This window comes from Neofelis nebulosa, chromosome 10 (assembly GCF_028018385.1).
Source record: "Neofelis nebulosa isolate mNeoNeb1 chromosome 10, mNeoNeb1.pri, whole genome shotgun sequence".
In the NCBI taxonomy this organism is placed as follows: Eukaryota; Metazoa; Chordata; class Mammalia; order Carnivora; family Felidae; genus Neofelis; species Neofelis nebulosa.
This window is the reverse complement of record NC_080791.1, coordinates 111222943-111245624: the sequence shown is the minus strand read 5'-3', so window position 1 is coordinate 111245624 and position 22682 is coordinate 111222943. Positions and strand designations below refer to the sequence as shown.

The window sequence follows — 22682 nt, the reverse complement described above, 5'->3', positions numbered from 1 at the left end:
CTGGGTTTGTAATGTGACGCGTCAGAAACCAAGCCCAGGTCTGTGTCCGCTTTAAAAGACTCCGTGCTCGTGACCCGCTACCCTTTCTGTCGGGAGCGCATCTGGCCAGGACCGAGCCCCGGAGACACGGCCCCACCGTCCCCCCGCCCAGCGCCCCGAGCCCCAGCAGGGCCAGCGCACCTCCGGCAGGTGGTGGCTGAGGCAGAAGCGGCGGCCACAGTGCAGGCAGAGCTGACCCAGGGTCGCGACGCTGGCTGTGCACTTAGCAAGGCCGCAGGTGTTATCGGCCTTCACGGCGGCCGAGACCAGGGCGTCGAAGTCCTCCTCGCCGGGCAAGTCTACGGCCACGTGTCCTAGGGGAAGAAAAGCGTCACTCACACGGGGGGGAAGGACACAGAAGCAGGACGAGAACCTCCCCGCTGGACCCACCTTCACCCCCACGGAGCCGCTCTGCCCAGCTTCCTGCCTTCGGGCTCAGTGAACAGGCAATGACCCTCCGTCCGGCCCGGTGTCCGTCCAGCCCGGGGCGGCCCTTCCTCAGCGAGCTAGTAACCGTCACCGCCAGGAGGTGCGAGCACCGTGCGGACTCCCCGGAAGGAGTGGCAGCCCACGGAGAGCGCCTCTGGAAAGCACATCCTCTTCCGCTGAGCACACGTTTAAAGACAAGAACGCGCCTCACGCCATCGACTGCACAAACGAAACCCAACGGACGCTGCCGTACCCGGGACGGCCAGGTGAACCACGGCGTAGTCACGGGCCCCAGCGCCAGGGGGCCGTAAGCTTCCTGACCAGGTGCGCACAAGTCCTGGAAAGTTCCTGCAGAACGCTCACGAGTGGAAAAGAACACGAGGTCACACGCACCCGTAACTCTGTGGGACACACGCCCCCACCACAAACGCACGCGCAGACACAGACACGCAGGGAACACGGGGCGGGGGGGGGGGGGGAGGGGGGCACCAGCCGGGTGGCTCTCGTCAGTTATGCGGCTGACGGGCACGGACAAGGCGAGGCGGCCGTTTCCCCGAGCAGATTCTCTACGAGAGGCGCACCGCGGGGCCAGGTACACGGGCCAGGTCAGCCTCGGAGGGGACGGGGGGGGGGGCAGCCGGCACACCACAGGGCCTCCCAGTGCCCCCGCTGCAGCCACTGCCACCCTTCCGGGCAGGGCCACCTGCGAAGGGCGACGTGCCCCTCCCCGTCCCCCCGGACGGGCCGTGGTAGAAGGCAAGCTCTACGGAGGGCAAGGCGGGCCAGATGTGCTGATGCCCCAGGAGCAGCACCAGGGGAGCTCGGAGAAGGCCCAAGAAGGTGCTGGCTGCTCACTGGCAACCTCGGGAAAGGGACACGCCGCAGGGACCAGGCAGACGGCGTTCGGGCCCCAACCGGAAAATGAGATCTCATCAACAGAGCGCTGACGGCTTCTACCACGGGCCTGAGCACCTGTCATTCCCCCAGCCCTCCAGAGGGACAGGCAGCCCTTGATCACTCAGTGGCACCCTTCCCTGCAGGGGCCCCCTGCCGTGGCCAGAGGGGCCCGCTCACACTGGCCTCTGCTTCTCAGCTGCTGGGACCTCGGCACAGCCTCTGGGGACCTTTCCTGCTGGGTCACGCTCTGACCTGAGCGGCAAGGCGAAATCGGGAGGCGGCTTGAAGAAACGCTTCAAAACTAAGCAGTGCTACCGTCCCCTACGTGGGGCAAAGTCTCCCCAGGATGCTCTGTCCTCAACTGACCACCCCACACACCTTCTCCCAGGTCCTCCTGTCATCTCGTCCCAGCATCTGCCCTGCACGGCACTCAGCACCTTCTTGGTGTGGTTTAAGGAGGCACCTGACATTTCCACCCTCTGCCAGAACACCCATTCCTGGGCGGCAGGGCTGACCTCGCTCCCCAGCACACGGCCGGGCGCCTAGAGGCCGCTAAGTCCCCCAGAACGACATCGGCTGCACCCCCGCTCTGTCGTGCTTTCACAGACCAGGAATCACGCTTGTGATTCCCACGCGGCTTTGCTCCCAGGAATTCAGTGAAAGAAGGAAACGCTCGGTGGCCCTGCTCAGAGGACAACAGCGGGAGTACGACTTTACCCAGAGTCTGCAGGAAATCCACGTCATGCCCGTGGATGCACCACTGCGCGGGACGGGGGCAGAGCAAACAGCCCCACGGGGTAGCGCAGGACGCAGGCGGCCCCCTTCCTGGGATGGGGACCCGGGACGGCGGACGTGCGAGCTGGGCTGTGAGCGAACGAGGCTGCCGCCCGCACGGGGGTCCGTAACTGCCCGAGGGCTCCTGCACGCAGTCCTCGTCCCCTCCTCCTGGCTCTTGCACCCCGACGGCTGCCTACCTGCCAGGCCCCACCTGAGGAGCCGGGGGGGGGGGGGGGGGGGGCAGAGGCCACTGTGGCCAATCGCCGCCCTCGGGGAGCTCACACCTAACTGATTAAAAACAAGGCGCGGGACGCGGAATCAGGGCCGTGGCACCAAGAGGAAGTCCCAATTCTGGGGGAGGGGGTGGGGGACTTCAAACGGGGCAAACGCCCCCGTTAAGGGGACACCGAGCTTGCGCTCTCCTCAGGTAAACTCGCTTACCTTTTGCTTCTTTTCTCTTTTTCTTCTCCGGTAACTTGCGCGGCCCTGAGCGCGAGGCCCGCTGCCCCTGCTCGGCCTGCGGCTCCCGCCGGCTCTTCTCCCTCTGCAGCCTTTCCAGGTGCAGAGCCTTCAGATCCGGGGGGTCCCGGCTGCTCTGCTCCCCGGGAGGGGGCTCCGCCTCCGTGGGGCCGGGGGCCGTGGGGCCGCCCGCTGGAGGCGGCGGGGCAGGCGGGGCCCTCTTGCTCACGGTTATGCACCTCTTCTTCCCTTCGCCGGTGCTGTCGTGCCTCAGCCCGTGCTCCTCCGCTATCTGGTGGATCCACATCCTGTCGTGTGAGTTCAGGGACGCGGGAAACTCCAGCCGCGTGTTCTCACTCGCCACAAACTCCGCTATCTCGGCCCTGAAGCGGTCCGCGCGGTCTCTGCCGTCCGTGGCCTCCGGGCAGAGGCCGCCTCCGTTGAGGCTGGGCTGAGACCCGGCCTCAGGGCCCGAGGGCTTCCCGCCAGGCGTCTTCCGCTGCAGCCCGGCGGCCGCCCGGGCCTCCTGGACCCCCTCCCGCGGCCGGCTTCCAGGAGGCTTCCCGGCAGCCGCGGCAGGGTCCCGGGGCCTCGCACCAGCTTGGCCGTGGCCCTGGGAACTCTCGTGGGAGTAGTTTTCAGGGACGATGTCATCGAGATACTCAAAGGCCGTGCGCACCTCGCCGTGCTCCGTGAAGTGATCCACCAGGGTCTTCAGAAAGGCGTGGTTGTTAACGGTGCGCGAATCACACACGACCGCCACGTGGCGCCGAGCGCGGGTGACGGCCACGTTGATCCGCCGGTCCTCGGCGAGGAAGCCCACTTCGCCTGCGAACGAGGCAGCAGTGAGTGGCCGAGCAGACCCGAGACTGAGGAACAGGAAATCAACGCTTCTGCCCACCGCGGGGATCAGCCGACCCCCCCTCCGGCGACCGCCGGGACATCATGCCTGCGCAGACTCCCCGCTGCCCGACCCCGGCTTCCCAAGTCTGGCTCCACGGCACCCGGTCCGGGTGTGGGACCCCCAAACCGTCGTTCACTTCCAAGTACGGGCTCCTCCCTCCGCCCAGCCCAGGGGGTGGCTGCAGCCGAGACCCGGGAAAGCGAGGGGGATGCTCCAGTAGCTTCTCCCCCATCCCCGACCCCCGTCTACCCCACCTCTCTTGTCTGCCTTCAACCTGCCACTCAAAGCGCCTTACAGAGCCCACATAAGCCCTTTCAGGGTCCCACACGCCCTCCACATGGAGGACCCACAAGCCCCAGTGGCAGAAACACCAGGCCCTGAGGCCAACTTCACCTTGAGGCCAAAAGCCAGGCTCTGTGCCTCAGCCCCGCCGCCCGCCCCCGGGGCAGGATGCCAGGTGGTCCAAGCATACCCGCACCTGCACGCTGCTCAGCCTCCAGCTCTGCCCTACCCCCCACCCCCCACAACACCCAGCTCACAGGCAGCCCCTCGGGATCCTCCCGGCCCCGGCGGCTCCGGTCAGGGCCTCACTGCACCCCACGCCTGCCGGCTCTCTCGCCCGCCTCTCACCCGATGCTGAGCTCACGGAGGCCACACTCACACCGCCCTGCACAGCCCGGAGCAGAAATCTGGTATGCACCCCCCGGATGACCCTCCTCTGTGCTTCCCCAGAGGAGTCTGCTGAGCCCCACGTACCTTTCCTATTGGATCTGACGAAGGACAGGACCACAGCCTCCTTCTCTCGGCCTTGGAAGCCATCGACCGACTTAATTTCAAGCTCGGGGTGCCTGTGAGCGAGGCTCTGCCTGAGCAGGTCCACCTGGAACACCAAGCAAGGCCGCGTCCCCATCGCAGCTCAGGCCAGGGCGGCCCCGACACTCCGCCCTTGGACTCCGCCGAGGGCCTCAGCCTGCAGAACCAAAACCACTGCACGGAAGCCCTGCAGAGCCCCAGAGCCACTGTCCGACAGGTATCCGTGAACGCACAAGGCAGCACGTGAACAGGTCGGACGTGACCCACGCCCCAGCACTGACATCACACCAGCTCTTCTGGCTCACGACAGCCACCTGCCTCAGACGCCCCTTGGTGTGGTGTCCACACGCCGGGAAGGGGTGGCAGCCCGCCCACGGACCCCACGACACCCTGCCGTGGCCGCATCTTTCCCACCAAAGAAGACGGGCTTTGCTGATAAGCCCACAGGCGCCGAGAGAGAAGACGTGAGCAGAAAAGAAAGGAGTGAGCACGGGTCGTTCTGCTGGCCCACCCCCACCCCTCCTCCAGGCGGCACCCCGATCTTCCTGTCCGCCCACGCTCGTCCCAGGAAGCACAGCCAGCGCCCCCGCCCAGAGGTGGGCAAGGACCCCGCACCAGCCACGGCAACCAGCTCAGGGATGGGGACCCGAGCCCGACGCGGAAGATCCAAAGCTGAGACCCTGTGGGAGATGCCGTGGAGGGTCAGGCGGTCCCCGGGGCCGCCCCGTAAGGACAGCATCCCCGGACAGGGCTACCGGGAAGCTGGCCAGGAAACAAAGCCAACCAGGGAAGCAGGTTGACATCAGGGCGGGGCAGACACGTTAGAGCAAGTAAAACGGACGGACAGACGGACAGAGGCTCTTGCTGAGGTCACGTGAGCCCCGGATCCGGTCGTGAGGTGGTCGATTCCACCTGGAGTTTGCAGTCAGAAGAGACCGTGAATCACCCCTTTCCCGTCAGCCGCAGCCCGCGGACACCGGCAGAGGGGGCCCTCTCGCACCTGGAGGTTGTACGGTGTGATGACGGCAATGTCGCTCGCTCGGACGCCAGCCTCCACCAAGGCCTGGACGTGCAGGCTGACGAGACGCACCTCGCCTGGGGAGCAAGCAGGCCGCGGGGTCCAGGTCACGCCCTCGTTGGTGCCGGTCTCTTCAGGACTCCGCCCGCCCCGGCCAGCGGACCCAGCGTCGGCCTGGGGCACTGCCGGGTCGCAGGCCGGCCGGCTGGAGCCGGCAAGGACGTGGGCCCCGTGGCGTTGGGTGCAAGCCGGCGGGCTGGGACCTCGGGGGAGCAGGGACCACCCCGTTCACCCTCCCAGGCCGGCTCCTTCGCCGAAGCAGCACCACCCGCCGAGAAGGGCACCGCGCGCTCCCGTCCGGCCGGAACCCCGCAGCTCACCGGGGGAGCCCCCCCTCCTCCCCGCTAAGGTCCACAATCGCGGGCCCTCTGCTGTCCACACAGAGGAGCTCAGGGTCCGTCCAAACCCAAAGGCTGGCCCTGCCCAAGCAGGCTCACCAGGGTTCCCCTTAGACTGGTCGTCCTCCTCTTCAAGTTCAAAGAGCCCGCAGCCGGCCGTGTCCACGAGCAGCAGGGGGATGCCCGTGTCCTCCGTGGCGGCCACCCCGGGGAGGTCCCTGCACCGCGGGCGGACACTGAACACGTGAGGCCAGGGCAACGAAGCAGAGCCGGGGCCCTCCAACGGGACTGACGCTTCCCTTCGCCCCGTCTGGTGCAGGCCCTTCCCTCTGGAGGACGAGGAGCCCCGACGGAGCTCCCCAGGGCCAGGCCCCTCCCCCCCCTCCCCCCTCCCGGAAACCGGCCTGGGGCGGGGGGGGGGGGGGGGGGGGAGGGGGGGGCGACTCTGACGTCTTTAGGGCGCGTGGTTCGGGGGGACGCAGGGGACTCCGGGGCACGAGGACCGGGCAGGGCGGGCGGGGGAGGGCGCGACCGGGTCACTCACCGCAGGAGGTGGCCCGCCACGGAAGGGTGGGCCGCGAGCCGCCCGTGGTACAGGGCCTCGGAGGCCCACTGCATGATGGCCCGGTGCATGCGGTACTGCACCGTCAGCGTCCGCACCGCGCCCGCGCCCTGCTCCGCCGCCAGGCGCTCCATCAGGCTGCGCGCCAGGCCCGCCGCCGCAGCCCTGCCCCGAGAGAGGAACCGGGAAGGGGCGCCTGGGTTCGCCCCGGCCCGCCTGACACCGGCCCCCAAACCTCGGGACCCGGCTCCGCCCAAGTCCCCGCCTAAGGTCAAGGGCGTGCTCGGCTGAACACCGGCCCCCAGAGAGGCCCGGGTCCCGAGCCTGGGAGCTGCGAACGTGTGACCCTCCGAGCACGAAGCTAAGGTGGGCCCGGGGCCACCACGGGCTCCTCCTCAGAGGGTCAGGGCAGAGAAGACGGGACCGGAGGGCGGGAGTCGCTGCCGGGGGCGGGGGGGGGGGGGGGGGGGGTGTTCCGCAGGGGCCCCGAGGGAAGGGGGCGGCCCCTCTGCCGGCTGGAAGAGGCCGACGAGTGAATCCTCCCCCACGGCTTCCAGAAGGAACCCGTCTCTGCCCACGCTTGGGTTTGAACCCACCGAGGAAGCCTTCGGACTTTTGATTTCCAGAACCGCGGAACGACGAACCCGCGCAAACCTACCTCGTCCGCGTCTGTGATAATCTAGCGCAGCGGCAACAGCGAGCTGCTACGGGTAAACTTTTCCACAGCCGGTACCCTCAGCCTCAAGTAATCCCTTGCTAACACAACCGCAGCTTAACGTGCTGGGCGCTTCCTGCGTCCCGGGTGCCGCTCTGCACCCCTGATACTTGTCAACCTAACGCCCACAAACCCTGAGGCGGGGGTCACCGCTGCGCTTGCCCCTTCCCTAGGAGGAGAGTGCGACCAGAGAGGTGAAGGGAGCAGCTCAAGGCCGCCCAGCCAGCGATCTCCGGAGTCGCGGTCTTAACCACAGCTCTCGCCACGTGGGTGACACTAAAACCAGGGGACGCTTACTCATTCTAGCTCGGGGGCCCTTCCCCGGAAGCTCGTAAGATCTCGCGCTTAACCTTTTGTGATAAAGGCGTCCACCAAAAACGACGCCAGAGACGCGAGTGAAGAGGTTACCGGTCCCAACGGCAAACACGGAAGCACCCAGCACGTGTCCCCCTGACACTCTGCTCCCTAGACACAGAGGGTCCCTGCTCCCAAGGGCACAGCTCCAGACGTCCTCCCCACAAAGGTCTGTGAAGGACAACGCGGTCTTTCAAGGACCCCCGGGACCCCGGAACAGACCGCTCCTGTCCTGTAGTCTGCACGCTGACTCCCACCGCGGGGGCCGTTCCCCGGCCAGGACCAGCTTCCCAAACGCAGTCCCCGGTTGCCAGCCACACCACGTGGATGGGACGCCCTCTCTCTCTGAGGGATCCTGACCTGACGCCCCCGCCCGCGCCGGGGGCCGCACCCCCCTCCGGCAAGGCTCCACCCGACAGATGTGGTGCAGGCACATCCCCCACATCTCGAGGGCTGCTGGGCCTCAGAACAAGTAGGGAGCGTCCCGCGGTCAAGCGCGGCCCGTCCACATTCACCCCGAAGGAGAGGCCGGGCTCAGGCAGCAGGGGGACAAGAAGAAAGCCTCCTGCGTGCAGGGAGAGCCCCAGCGCCGGGCTCTGGGAGTCTCCTGTCCCCCCGCCTCGGGGGTGGCTGGAGCGGCCACGGTCCCGGGCGCACTTGGAGACGCGCTTGGGTCAGAGATACCCACGTGCTGGCTGTGGTCCCGGATGCACACGACTTCCATTCTAGGTGGAGCAGCCGGGGAACGGACAGAGAGACACGCACCACCGCCAGAGCGCGCTCAGGAGCGCGCAGCTGTAACAAGGGACCCGCAGGGGGTGGGGACGCGCTGAGGCGGGGTGGTCACGGGAGCCCGCGAAGTGGGCTCATCTGAGAAAGTACTGAGTGGAGGGACGGCATGGCCACCCAGGGCCCGGGCAGCAGCCGTCCGGACGGGGGCAGCAAGGACAGAGGCCGGTGTGGCCGAAGCGGTGCGGGAGGGGTGGCAAGACCAGTGCAGCTCGGCAACGGCAGGGACCGCTGTGTCTCTAGAGACCCCCCTGTGGCCCAGGTCAAAGGGCGCGCCTACAGGTCAGGACTGGAAGAACCCGTGCCAGGCCGTGCGCCAACGAACCCGGAGGCCAGCCGGCCTGCCCACAGGGGCGCCTCCCTCGGCTCAGGAAGGCTCGCCTGGCAGGAATGGGCACATCAGCCCGCCGGCCTCGCCAGAGAAGCTGCGTGCCACCAGCACGACCGGCCACGGCGCCGGGTGTTGACGCTACGGACAGGCGTGTGGCGGCCACGACCCCCGACCTCAGGAGCACACGGTGGGATCGCCTGACCTCCAAACAAGTACGTGCAATAAAACGGGTGCTAGGGCTTGGGGCGCCCGGGTGGCTCAGTGGGTTAAGCGTCCGACTTCGGCTCAGGTCATCATCTCCCAGCTCATGAGATCGAGCCCCACGTCGGGCTCTGTGCTGACGGCTCAGAGCCTGGAGCCGGCTTCGGATTCGATGTCTCCCTCTCTCTCTGCCCCGCCCCTGCTCACTGACGCGCACACTCTCTTTCTCAAAAATAAACACTAAAAAAACTGGGCGCGAGGGGCTGTCATCAGGAACGTGCAGGAGGGCACGTCAGGGCCACTGCGCCCAAGGAGAGACGGAAGGGGTGGCGGGTGAGGGCCGAGGAGCGCCGCGGGCAGGGGTCTTACTTGGGGGACACGATGGTGGGCGGCAGCTGTTTGTGATCTCCGGCCAGGATGCACTTCCCGGCCTTCAGCAGGGGGATCCAGCAGCTGGCTTCGAGGGCCTGGGCGCACTCGTCGATGACCACCACGTCGAAGTGGCCGTCGGGCAGCAGCTTCAGAGGGCCGTCGGGAGAAGCGCCTGGTGGAAATCGGAACCGTGAGCCTTCACAGAAGGTGCCAGAGGCCGCACCCACGCCGGACGAGGCCGCGACGGGCCGGGGGTTTCAGAACCCAGCCTGGCATGAAGACTGTGTGAGAAGCACTGGGCGTCTTAGAATAAAAACGGGGAAGGTCACGAGAAACCTCCCGTTCCGGCCCACCTGCGTCTAAGTGTGAGCACTGGGCCCCTGGCCAAGGGCCACTCCCACAGTCCAATCACCAGAATCGATCTCCCCCTTGGGTCTGGGCCCAAGTCCCCGGAAGGATGTCTCTTTTCTAAGTATTATTCCTGTATCATTTTCTGAATTTCGAGCTTAATTAATTCCCCTCTCTGCCGCTCTCCCAGACGTACCGAACAGTAAACTGAACGTCCATCTAGGGGGATGCCTCCGTGTGTCTGACGGCACGAAAGCACAGCCCTGGCTCCTCCTCAGAACAGCAGTGCCGTGGCAAGAGCTCACGTGTGAGGATGACCCGGGCCCCGCGCCAACCCCCACAGACAGCAGTGAGCCCGGGCAGGGCCCCCAACCCTGAACCTCTCTCATCTACAAACGTGGGCACCACCTGTATCGCACAGGACAGCTCCCGAGACCAGACGCTCAATCTGCTGGGCCACCCAGTGGCTACTAAACCAACTAAACCCTGTGTTAGTTAGGGTTCTCCACAAAAACACAGAAGCAGAGGCAGGCTCTGAGCTGTCAGCCCAGAGCCCGACATGGGGCTTGAACCCACGAACCGTAAGATCACGACCTGAGCTGAAGTCAGGCGCTCAACCCACCACGAAACACAACCTATAGGATATTATACGTATACCTTGATATAACATAACGATTGTTTGTAAGGAATTTGCTCCTGCAGTTATGGAGACTGACAAGTGCTTGGGGCTCGAACTCACCGACCGCGAGATCATGACCTGAGCCGAAGTCGGATGCTTAACCGACTGACTGAGCCACCCAGGCGCCCCTGGAGGCACTAGACTCTACGGTACTTGCTGGAAGGCGGGTTCGGGCCTGCACAGCCCGGACGCCCCCGCTAATCACTGTCCTGACAAAGTGTCAAATTACCGACACCAGGAAGGAAACAAGTGAGGTCGCCCGAGATGCTACACTGTCAAAGAAGGGGAAAGAGTGAACGCTAGACCTACAAATGCAATCACGTAGACTCAACGAACAGATTCCTTGGAAGACGCCAGCTGGCTCCACGAGCGGGAACGTGGGTGCCCCCGTACCGATTCGAGAAACGTCCTTACAGGAAGACCGCAGGCCCGAAGCCTTCCCTGGGAACCCTACCCGACACCGATGGACGGTTTTATGCAAACCCGCCCCCCGCAGCCCGTGGGAGGGACCGCGCCTCCGTCGAGGGGGCCCCCCGGAAGCGGGGCGCACGCCCCCCTCACCTGTGTTCGTTGCCAGCACCACGGCTGCCGACCTGAGGCTCTCCAGCATGGCGGCCTCCTCCCTCTCCTTCAGCTCTTTCCGTAACAGCTTGATTTCGTTCCAGAAACTACTCTTCTCTCTCTTATCCTGGGTCTGCCTGTTCTTCAGCTACAAAGGAAAGCCAAGAAAACGTAAGTATTTGGACATGACTTTGCACCTGCTTAGCTCTTTCTCGCTCCCAAAGCGCTTCTGTTTACAACCAGCGGGTCCACCGCGTGAAGTTCCTTGAGGGGCACTAAGATGTCAAAAACCTTTCTCGACGGAGCAGATACACGCAGGTGACCGAGCACCTGACGCCCTCTGTGGCCTTACAGCTGCTGTCACCTGCACCAGCAGAGGCAGAGAGACAAAGGCCAGGTCCTCGAAGCGGACGGTGTCTTGAACTGTAAGCTCACACAAAACCGGAAATTGGGCCCTGCCCGACCCTGCACGGAATTGCCGCACACGCCCGTGCAACGAAGAGCACCTGCCAGCCCAGGATTTGGGTTTTCGCTGCTTACAGAGGAGAGGCTGCACGCCAGTTTCCACTCCACATCCGCCAAGGGAGGAACAGCTCTTCCCGGGCCCATAAAATGCTTAGCTAAGCCCCAACTTCCTGCAATACTAAAAAAGACATCCTTCCTTATCTGTGGTTCCTGCTTTGGAGCACAGGGTTTCCAGGGCTGGCAGAGGCGTTTTACTGCGCCTCCCTTACGGAGAAGATCCCGAGAGCACTGATTAAACAGGAACAAGAAGTGAAATCATCCGCATTTGCAACGGAGGAAATACCATCGCTGCACATTCCCACGCCACCTGTACCCTTGAATGACATGTTTTCAACTCGTCCCCACCTCTGCTGGGCCCACGCTGGCATCCCGTGCGCCATCCCACTATCCCGCAGGCCCGCGGGAAGGTTGACTCACAGCCCTGTGGGGCGGGGACACGGAGGAGGCCACGCCAACGTGAGGCCGGCTGACAGTGAGTAAACCGAGCGGACGTTAAGTCACAGGACCACGGAGTTCCAGAGCCCCAACTGCAAGAAGAAACACGTCTCCGCCTGACCCACTGCCTGCTGCGTCTCTTCCACAGGGAGGGTGTAAAATGGACCAGAGACTGGGAGGATGAATATTTTTTGAATTTTTCTTCTCAGGCCGCTGGGTATTTTCTTGCCGACGTGACCCAGCCAGCAAGATCCGATGAGGTCCTCTTGAAGACGACCCCCCACCTACTCACGCAACTACCTTGACAACAGTCGAGTCCCTACGAGATGCCGAGTACAAGTCTCTACCAAAAACAGGCAGCCCTTCCTTTCTAAGTAAAACTTGGGGGAAAAATTTTTTAATGGGCCATCCTGATATCTGAAATTTTTTTTAAATGTTCGTTTTTGAAAGAGAGAGAGAGAGAGAGAGAGTGCACGAGCTGGGGAAGGACAGAGAGAGAAGGAGACACAAAATTCGAGGCAAGTACCAGGCTCCGAGCCATCAGCACAGAGCCCAATGCGGGGCTTGAACCCATGAAGCCATGAGATCATCACCTGAGCCGAAGTCGGACGCTTAACCGACTGAGCTGCCAGGCGCCCCCTAATGTTTGAAATTCTCAGAGGAGCTGACGGAGGCCAAAAAAAAGCGAGAGAAACACAGACAGAAATGTCTCCCGGGAGAGACCTCAGATGAGAAGCCACACAGAGGGACGTACGAAGGCCTGATCGATGTCCTTTCTGATGTCTGCGACGATCTGGGCGCTGTCGCTGCGTGCCAACACGGCGTCGAGGGAGTGCTGCTGAATGCAGTCCAGCAGCCGGGCGGGGTGCCCGAGGCGCAGGACCTTCTGCTGACAACGCGCCAGCCGCTCTGCCAGGTTGTCCACGGCGACGTTAGAGGGGGCACAGCACAGCACCTGGGGAAGCAAGGCTCGCGTTCGGTGACTTCTTTAACCCCTCAAGTTCCCGCTAAAACGGACCAAGACCAAGGGAGGAGGATCGGAGCGTGTACAGAGGTCGTGTCAACGCATAAACACGCAGACGCAAGCGTGAGTGGACACGCCCCACAGGACGCGTGCTACAGGGGCGTCTGGTGGTTCAGTCAGGGGAGCGTCTAACCCTCGATTTTTGGCTCAGGTAATGACCTCACAGTTCGGGAGTTCGAGCCCTGAGTCAGGCTCTGTGATGGCAGCACAGGGCCTGCTTGGGATTCTCTCCTTCCTCTCTGCCCCTCCCCCGCCCACACACACGTGCGCACACTCTCGCACGCAAAATAAGTATTTAAAAATATGTATTTTTTTTTTTTAAAAAGAACACATGACCGCAGACTGACACAGTATCTGGAACTTTGGTCTTAAGAACTATTGAGGGGCACCTGGGTGGCTCAGTCGGCTAAGCATCCGACTTCGGCTCAGGTCATGATCTCACGGTTCGTTGAGTTCAAACCACAGGACGGGGGGCACCTGGGTGGCACAGTCGGTTAAGCGTCCGACTTCAGCCAGGTCACGATCTCGCGGTCCGTGAGTTCGAGCCCCGCGTCAGGCTCTGGGCTGATGGCTCGGAGCCTGGAGCCTGTTTCCGATTCTGTGTCTCCCTCTCCCTCTGCCCCTCCCCTTCACGGGCACGCACGCTCTCTCTCTCTCTCTCTCTCTCTCTCTCTCTCTCTCTCTCAAAATAAATAAACTTTAAAAACAAAAAGCAGCACGTGGCAGCTGGCAGAGGAGGTGGAGAGGAGAGCTCCCCCCGCACACACACAAGCCTCGGCGGCAGGCGCCCCCCCACCCCCACCCCATCGCCTTCACCCCCACCGGGGGCCTGAGCGTGAGCACGAGCGTGTCCTGTTTCACCGTTTATGGAAACGGAAGGCATCTGATCAAACCACCAGACCTGCTTCCCACCAGCGAATGGTCATTCATCCAGTTTTCAAGTGCCACTCACCTGGCGGAAGCCACCGGACAGCCCCGTGACCAAGTGACAGACCTCCCTACGCTCTCGACGGCAGTTCTGCCTTGCGGAGGAGCGTGAGGTACGGAGCAAAGGCTCTGGGGAGCGTGGCTGCCGAGTTCCAATCCTGGCCCTGCCACGCACTGTGACCGGGGCACAGGACCTCAGTGCCTGCTTTCCTCTGGGACCTGGGGGTGCCAACGGTCCCCAGCACCCAGGGTTGCCCCGACCTGAGCGAACACGCGGGGAGCGCTCAGGAGAACTGCGTCGTAGAAAGTCAAACGTTGACCATCATCACTCTAATTCTCATCACCATCTGACGTTTCTAAACGAGAAAGACTCTCTAAAGTCTTCCACGGGCTCAGAACCCACGAGGACTCATGTGGATGCACACGAGGAGAAAAGACCCCGTCGGGACCACTGAAAACGTGCGTGAATAACAGCATACAATCACCCTGTTCCACATCTCGGGAAATCAGTCATCTGGGCACCACACACGGGCAGCGCGCCCGTTAACGGCAACACGTCTGTCTCCCCCGACCAACCGCAGAGCTCCTGAGGGCACGGACAGACCTGCGCACAGCGCGGGCACAGCAGGCGCGCCGAGCGGGACCCTGCGGACCGATGCTCCCGAGCGTGTGCCCTTCCCAGGCGCCCTGCAGCTGTCGGAGATCCGCCAGGGCCCAGCCCCGCGCCCAATCAGTCCACGCTCGGGAACGTTCCTGACCAACCCCAGAGCGCAAGCGAGGACACTGCTGAGCACCCGCGAGCCAGGCGCGCGGAACCCCTTCGCCCTGTCGGGGCTCTGGTGCCCACGCCCACCTTTAAGCCCCGTCTCACAGCCTGAAGGATGATCTCGACCACAGTGGTGGTCTTCCCAGTGCCAGGAGGCCCGTGGATGATGGCAAGTTCCTTCTGGGACAGCGCAAAGGAGACGGCTTCCTTCTGGGAGGCGTCCAGGGAGGTGTTACAGAACGGCAGCGGCTCTGCGGGAGGGGCAACACGGTCAGGCTGGGGCCCCGCGCCCCCCGGCGCCTCCTCCTTGCGGACGGCGCAGGTGGAAAGAAGCGCGCACCAGCCTCCTGGGTCTCCCCGGGCATCAGCCCGTCAACACAGAACCCACCTGCTTTGTCTCCAAAAGCTTCCTCCCAGAACAGGAAGCGGCAGGCTGTGGACCACGGGCCCCAGCCAGCCTGCTGCCCACTTTCGGCCGTCCGGTCTCACCGGAACCCAGCCACGCCCGTTCGCTTACACGCGGCCTCCGGCCACCGCCAAGTATCTCCCTCGTGTGCCGTGTGCTCCGAGAGCGGGCCCTGGACGTCCAGCTCTGCCCCCAGCGCCCGCCGCAGGGCACCCGACCCCTGAGTGAGCACAGCTCCCGGGCACAGCGCCCTGGTCGAGGCAGGCCAGACTGAAACCAGCTTGGCAAGCAGCAGCGATCACCTGACCCGAAGTCCCAGCGCGCCCCACCTCTTGGAACCGCATCCCTTTTCCTCAGGGACACCTGCCATAACCACCACGTAGCGTGCTCCTTAAAACACGGCAAATAAACTTCTAATTCAGTTTTTCCCGTGCATAGCAGCCTCTCGATAAATAGGTGACAGAATAAAACGTTGAGACGTGAGTGCTTTCAGAATCTGGAGAAGTACCATATGGCAGCCACATCTTTAAAGGCTACTGGCACGGCATCATGAGGGCGTGAATGAGCCCCGCCACCCCAGGCAGCAGGGACAGACCGAGCGCTGCCGAGTCAGGAGATGGACGAGTGTGACATCACGGGCGGTGCTTGGGGAGGCAACAAGCCCCCTCAAAACTGAGGCTCTTCAAGACCACTGAGGGGTATGAGAAAGTGCAGGCGAGGAAGGGGAGCGCGTGCGTGTACGTGTGTCTGTACATAGAAAAGACCAGAACACGTGCAGCTTGAAAGATGCCGAAAAAGGAACAAAATGCACTTAGAACGGAGACTTTTCAAACAAACAAACAAAAAATAACTACTGGGCAAACGCTATACCCAGCCATCACATATTTTCATGGATCACTGAGCTAGAACATCCTCACATTTCAAAACGATGTATTTAGGAACACTCGAAAGAACGTTGGAAAGTCGATGGAACAAGCTGCTTCTTGGCACGGAGTGCTGGACAGTCCGGTTCACGTGAGTCACTCAAAGAAATTTAAAACAAGACACAGAGATTCCCTCCAACTGTACATCCTCAACCTCTTGCTGAAACACCCCAGCTCACTCTGCTCTCGGTATTTCCGGAGTGATCTCGTCGACCGGGGAAGAAAAGGCTCTTACGTGTTTCACTGGCAGGACTGGGGGGTGATCCACCGAAGACGACCTCTATGAGGGAGGTCGCGGGGCCAGAATGATACTTCTTTAGGGTAATGAGAGCTCTGCCCAGGGAGAAAAACGAGAATTAGGAGCTGGGTGAAAACCAGCCACTGATTCAGTGCCCGAGCCCCTGTCCCAGCACAGCCCCCTGGGAGGGGCACCGAACGACTCCAGATTCAACTCGACTGCACTCCTTTCCACCACAGGACAGGCGGCCAGGGTGAGTGAGCCACGTTAAAGGAAAAAGAACATGTGATTCCCAGGCTCACTCGCCCTTACTTTTTCAGCCGCTTATAAGTGACGTCATTGGCGAGTTTTAACAGTCTGTAGGCACGCTCTCGGTCTAAGCTCAGCTGGAAATCATGGGACTCATCAAAGGCTACTGTGACCGATCTCTGCATGATCCGGGTCAGGATCCCCGTGGCCAGCTGACCGCCTTCGTCATACAGACCCACTATATCTCCTGCAGGAACAGAGACTCCGGTTATACAAACACTGAGCCAAGTTAAACGGTGAATTATTTTCTATGATAAATTCCAGCATTATTTCAAATACCCTGTTAACTTTCTTTAGAAATGAAATCAATAGCAGTAAAAAAGTTTAACTGACATCTAAAGTACGTACAAAAGTTGACTTGAGATCAATGAACTACTTAAAGCAGACACGCCAGGGACAACACCTGGGTGGCTCAGTGAGTTAAGTGTCCAACTTCAGCCCAGGTCATGATCTCATAGTTCGTGAGTGCGAGCCCCGCATCAGGCTCTCTGCTGTAAGCACCAGGCTCACTTCGGATCCTATGTCCCCCTCTCTCTCAATCTCTCTCTCTCTCAAAAATAAATATTTAAAAAAATTTTTTAACAAAAAAATTAGGACAAACGTGCCAGTCAATAAAACCTTTTGAAGTGCCTACTCTGTGCTAGGCACTGTTCTAGGCGCTGGTCCAATTAGAAATAAGACACACGTATCAGCACTGGAGGTTTCAAGGTATTATGCAGCCCAGGAGGGGATGGAGAGGGACGGGGTGTCATTTTATTTATTTTTAATTTTTTTATTTTCAAAGACAGAAAGAGAGAGGTGGCGTGCACAAGTGAGAGAGGGGCAGAGAGTGAAGGAGAGAGAGAATCTCAAGCAGGCTCCGCCATGTCAGCACAGAGCCCGACGCGGGGCTCAAACTCATGAACCGTGAGATCATGACCTGAGCCGAAATCAAGAGTTGTATGCATAACCGACTGAGCCACTCGGGCGCCCCAGCGTGTCATTTTAGAAACAGGGTATGGCAAGGGCCCCTGAGTGGCCACAGGTAAGCAGGATGGGCCCTGAACGAAGCGGGGGCCACGAGCACATCTAGAGGAGAACATTCCAGGCAGAACGGGAGCATCAATGGGGGGACAGAGGTCATCTGCTGCCCACCCAAGTACGGACTTCCCCACTTCCCACAGTAACTGTCAGGTGACTCGCCCATCCGCCGGGTGACTCTGAGGGGCTTCCCTGATGCCAGGGACGGAGCACACAACCTACACCTCAGCCAATCACTGCTGCCACGTCCCTGGCCACAGTGACTGCTCAGAGATGAGCACGGGACCAAATGTGAGCCCCCTGAACACGGTGAGACTATTGCTTGCACCCGGCAAAAAGGCCCTCCCTCTGTCCAGCTGGACCAGAACCCTGAGGGCACATGGGGGCTATAACTGCGATCATGTGTCGCCTGAGAAGGAAGCCACCCCAGGACAGGGCAAAGCCAAGAAACGGAGAGAAGTCCGAGCGACCTCCCGTGGGCCCTGAAGCCAACCTTCTAGCATCACAACCAACGCAATCTTTCTCGCCCAAGCCAGCGTGGCCTGGGTTTTCATCACCTGGAAGGGGAGACATTCCGACCAAAACAGACTCCACTCTGAGATAAAGCCAGAGCCACCCACACGCTTACATCCCATTCATTCCGTGTCTGGAAGTGTGTGCCCCAGGTCAACCAGGCACCAGACGCACTGACCCTGCGCTGTTTTTCTTCAAGCAATGAGTTTCACCCGCACCTTAAACCTTTTCTCTGTGTTCTCCCCAACTTTGTAAAGACAGACAGCAGGTGGCAACAATCCCCCAGGGGCAGAGTCCAGTTCTGTCTGTGCGCCCATGGGGCTGAGCACAGAGGACCCCGTCCCTACTGTGACCTCCCCACTAGTGCCCTGAATAGGATCCGTCTCAGAATTTACATTTCTAGGGACGCCTGGGTGGCTCAGTCAGTTAAGCGTCTGACTTCGACTCAGGTCACGATCTCGTAGTTTACAAGTTCAAGCCCGGCGTCGGGCTCTGTGCTAACAGCTCAGAGCCTGGAGCTGCTTCAGATTCTGTGTCTCCTTCTCTCTCTGCCCTTCCCCTGCTCACACGCTGTCTCTCTCTCTCCCCCCCCCCCCCACCTCTCTCTCTCAAAAATAAATAAAAACATTAAAACAATTTTTTAATTAAAAAAAAAAAAAAGGAATTTACATTTCTAAGCTGAGCCTTAAAACTGCTCTTCCGGGGGCGCCTGGGTGGCGCAGTCGGTTAAGCGTCCGACTTCAGCCAGGTCACGATCTCACGGTCCGTGAGTTCGAGCCCCGCGTCGGGCTCTGGGCTGATGGCTCGGAGCCTGGAGCCTGTTTCCGATTCTGTGTCTCCCTCTCTCTCTGCCCCTCCCCCGTTCATGCTCTGTCTCTCTCTGTTCCAAAAAATAAATAAATAAAAAATAATAAAAAATAAAAAAATAAAAAAAAAAAAAAAAAAACTGCTCTTCCGAAGACGAGAAACTAACAGCTCCACCTGGGTCTGGCCCACAGCCGCGGCCACGCGGCAGATTCTCAGCCGGATCCTTTCGCGCCCAACTGCCACTCCCTGACTCCCATTTCCGAACCATTCGCCAACCTCGTGGATCACACTCCGTGATGCCTGCTAACCGTATACGCCACTGGATGCGTTTTCACTTTTGGTTTTCAGAGTTTACATCCCCCCGCATGGACATTCAACCCTGACGGCGAGGAGGAAATGTGCCAAGGCGCCCCCAGGCCCGTCGGCAGCGGGCAGGCAGTAGTGAGCTCTAGCTCACTTAACAAGAACACGGGAGACCGGACTGCAGCCAGCAGCCCCCCTTGTCCCCCCATCTCCAAATCCAGCCACCACTCCAACAACCGCGGGCAGGAGTCTGGGAAACCCGAATATGAAATCAAAAGCCCGTCACCACCAAAACAAGGCGGACTCTTCTAGAGCAAGTCCAGCTCCTCCCGGCCGTTGCTCCTCTCGGGCAGGGCCGGCACAAGGGTGCCCCGAATACACTCGGCATGAGAGGCTGTGGGAACACAGAAGGAGACGTGCTGTACCACAGCTGCCCAAGACACGCATGGCGACGGTCACGTGTAATTCTGCCCTTTCTAGTAGCCGTGAAAAAAATAATCTTCAGGAAACAAGTCAACTTATTTTAATGATGATATACTTCATCCGATATATGACAAACACCGTTTCAACAAGTAGTCAGGTTTCCAAAAGATTACTCTTCCGGGGCGCCTGGGGGGCTCAGTCGGTTAAGCATCTGACTTGGGCTCAGGTCACGATCTCACGTTTCATGAGTTCGAGCCCCGCGTCGGGCTCTGGGCTGACAGCTCGGAGCCTGGAGCTGCTTCAGATTCTGGGTCTCCCTCTCTCTCTGCCGCTCCCCCGCTCACGCTCTGCCTCTCTCTCTCAAAAATAAATAATAAAATATTAAAAAAAAAAAAAAAAAAAAGGTTACTCTTCAGATAGTCCAGACATCTGTGTACTCAATCTCCAAACCGGGTGTGCACGGTATGCCTGCGGCAATCGCGACCCACGTCTCAAGTGTTCGATGACCACGTGTGGCCAGTGGCTGCCGTCTGGACGGTGCTGACCTAGACTGCCAAAAAGCCACGTGACTGGCGAATATCTAACTAAAGGGTCTTCACTGCAATGCTGTGTTCCCCAATCGGCCATGCGTAACCCAGCCTTTACAGAGCGAAAGTCGCAGTCGGAGGCGAGCAGTAAACAACATATGCCCTACGGCACAGACGCACGGACCGGAAGTAAAGCTGTTGCTGGGCAGGGCCATGGCAGACGCACATCTCCTGGGCTCGAAGGTGACCAGCAGCCGCCCGTACAGCCCGGTCCGCTGGCTGGACACCTGCAGCTTCAGCAAACAGACCCCTCGGCTCTGGAGCTCTTTCAGAGAGACGTTTTCCTGCCAGGACCTGGAAGATACCCAACACTGAGAGTTCAGTACTTACGCTCCACCAGCTTCTATTTCCCCCCATACGGGAGGAAGGAAAAAGGGAGAGAGACACAAAGATCTGTGCATAGGCACCAAGTAAGACCCCAAGTAAGCCCCTCAGATCGGGCTCCCCCACATCCTCCTGCCGGTAGAGCTACGCGCTGGCCCTGCTCTGCTCTGACTGCATATCCTGGTTCCCACCTGTCACTGAGTCCGTCGTACCCCCCCGCCCCCCCCACCCCCCCGCCACCTGCACCCTCACGAATCCGCCTCCCCACCATAACCCTGGTTCAACCCACACCAACTACATCGTCTGGACTAGACAGAGCCTCCTAACTGCCTCACCTCCGGGGCTTGCCCCGTCCGGTCCGAAGCAGCAGCAGCACCCAAGCAATCCACCCAAAACACGAATCTATTCACCCACCTCCCGTCCCCCCAACCCGTGAAAACGAAGAGAAAACCTCACTGAAATGCAGCGGGGAGGCCAGAAGGGGGAGCTGCACCTACAGATGTCAGCGACCAGAACTGCCAGTGACAGACCCCCCCCCCCCCAGCAAAGGGGCCAGACCATCCCACAACAGGAATGATGCACCCTGCAACTCCTACAAGAAATCCGCCACCCCTGGACGCAGCCAGCGAGAAGCGGCCGTCTTCCCGAACGCGCGCCCCTTCTGTAACGGACTTCAGTTCGAAACGACCCCTCCCAACTGCTTCCTCCACAAAATAAAGGTCCTCCCTTCCCTGGTTGCACTAGCCTACAGCTCAGGCCACAGATTCCATGTCCAGAACTGCAATCCTCTGCTGTTATGAATAAACCCATCTTGCCAGGAGAGGAACTGGCTGTTTTATTTCTAAGGTGACACCCCACCCTCTTACCTGTGCGGAGAGCCGGCCTCTGCACACGGAATATAACACAAGCTCACCCCCAAGACCCTTCTCAATCTGACCGATGCCTACCCTTCTGTGGGTGCTCGCTGCGCCCGGCACTGAGCTGGGCACCTGACAGCAGGCCATCTTGTGCTCACAGCAAACCCATGAGGTGGGAATAATCCCACTTTACAGGCGAGGTGGCTCTAAGGCTCAGAGACGTAGCCTGCAAAGTCACACAGCCACACACAAAGCAAAGCCCATCGATGTCTGCAGTGCAGACCTTGGCATCAGACTCCTAGCCTCCGATCCTGACTCCCACCTGTTACCCTGAGCAAGTGACTGAACCGCTCTGTCACAGCCTCCTTGGGCACCAAATGAGAAGAACACTGAGGTTTGAAGGAACGAGGGTCTGGAAAGAGCATTTACAGTGAGTCTCCATAAGCCCTGGCTGTTACTTCTTCAGCTAAGTGAATATTCGCGTTGAGAAGCAAGCCGGGCTGTCTATGGCACGCACCCTCAGGTGCAAGGCTGCCCTCCCATCTCATCCAGGAAGGCTCCTCAAGGCTCCTCTCCTTCCTCTTCTATCCAGGAAACCTTCACTCCTGTTTTTCTGCTCAGGCAACCACCTGTCCCCAAAGCCAGCCTTAGCCTCACCCTCCCCAGGGGGAGCTGGTCTCCATCCGAGCTTGCACAGCCCTTTCCGCACACACAGCCTGAGTGTGCCCAGCTGGAAGTAACGGTCCAGGCAAGCCCACCTCCTGCCCAGGCCCAGGCCCACTCCCTGCCCAAAGCCAGGCCCACCTCCCCCACCCCTCCACCCCTCCACCCCCCCCCACTCCCCACCCAGGCCCAGGCCCACCCCCCTGCCCCAACACCAGGCCCACCTCCCCCACTCCCCCCGGTGCCAGGCCCAGGTCCACTCCCTGCCCAAAGCCAGGCCTACAACCCCCCACCCCCCTGCCCAGGCCCAGGACCACCCCTGCCCCCCCCCACTACTCCCCACTCCCCACTCCCCCCCCCCCCCCCGCCAGGCCCAGGTCCAGACCCACTCCCTGCCCAAAGCCAGGCCCACCTCTCCCACCCCCCCCACCCCCCCACCCCCACCCCCGCCCCCGCCCAAAGCCAGGCCCGTCCCCTACCCAGACCAGGGCCCAGGAGGCCGCATCGTCGCGCTTTCCCACCCGCCCGGCCCCGAAAGAGAGAAGGGCTGAGGACGCGCTGGGGGCAGGGGCAAGGCCTGGGACTGGAAGTTCGGGGGTGGGGGCTCCAGGCCAAGAAGAAAGGGCTTCCTGAAGGCCCCAAACCGGTACGGGCCGCCCGGGAGGCGACAGGGTGGCATCTCCAGAGGCGGCCGAGCCCCCCCCCCCCAAACACACACACACACACACACACACACACACACACACACACAGCTCCGCGGGCGGGACTCAGGGGGCAGAAGGGCAAATCCCGGCCGGCCCACCCAGTACCTGCGCTCCTCGACCTCCGCGTCTCTCTCGAGCTCCAGCAGGTCCAACTGCTTGCTCACGAAGCTCTCCACAGCCGCCGAGGCCATGACCGCCGCCCGGCCCGGGCCCGCGGCGGCAGAGGTCCCGCTGCGGCGCGCGGCGGCGTTCCCGGCCGGGCCCGGTGCGTCGACGCACAAG

The 22682-nt window shown here is 61.3% G+C and overlaps 1 protein-coding gene across 4 annotated transcripts in view; it reads right to left on the bottom strand.

Moving 5' to 3' along the window:
• IGHMBP2 (immunoglobulin mu DNA binding protein 2) overlaps nt 1–22673 on the bottom strand; it is a 96373-nt gene extending 73700 nt beyond the window's left edge. Inside the window, exons 1-14 of one of the 4 annotated variants that reach the window (XM_058689941.1) lie at nt 22506–22672; nt 19977–20146; nt 16203–16386; nt 15888–15985; nt 14411–14574; nt 12361–12561; nt 10647–10794; nt 9056–9230; nt 6279–6461; nt 5834–5952; nt 5319–5413; nt 4262–4385; nt 2584–3429; nt 181–353 (exon numbers count right to left, since the gene is read on the bottom strand). In XM_058689941.1, coding sequence (XP_058545924.1) covers nt 181–353; nt 2584–3429; nt 4262–4385; nt 5319–5413; nt 5834–5952; nt 6279–6461; nt 9056–9230; nt 10647–10794; nt 12361–12561; nt 14411–14574; nt 15888–15985; nt 16203–16386; nt 19977–20146; nt 22506–22591 — 2766 coding nt within the window. In that variant the 5' untranslated portion in view covers nt 22592–22672. Of the gene's footprint in view, nt 1–180; nt 354–2583; nt 3430–4261; nt 4386–5318; nt 5414–5833; nt 5953–6278; nt 6462–9055; nt 9231–10646; nt 10795–12360; nt 12562–14410; nt 14575–15887; nt 15986–16202; nt 16387–19976; nt 20147–22505 lie in introns of all 4 variants that reach the window. The other 3 variants (XM_058689942.1, XM_058689943.1, XM_058689944.1) reach the window with 3 other exon arrangements.
• Nucleotides 22674–22682: the final 9 nt, after the last annotated feature.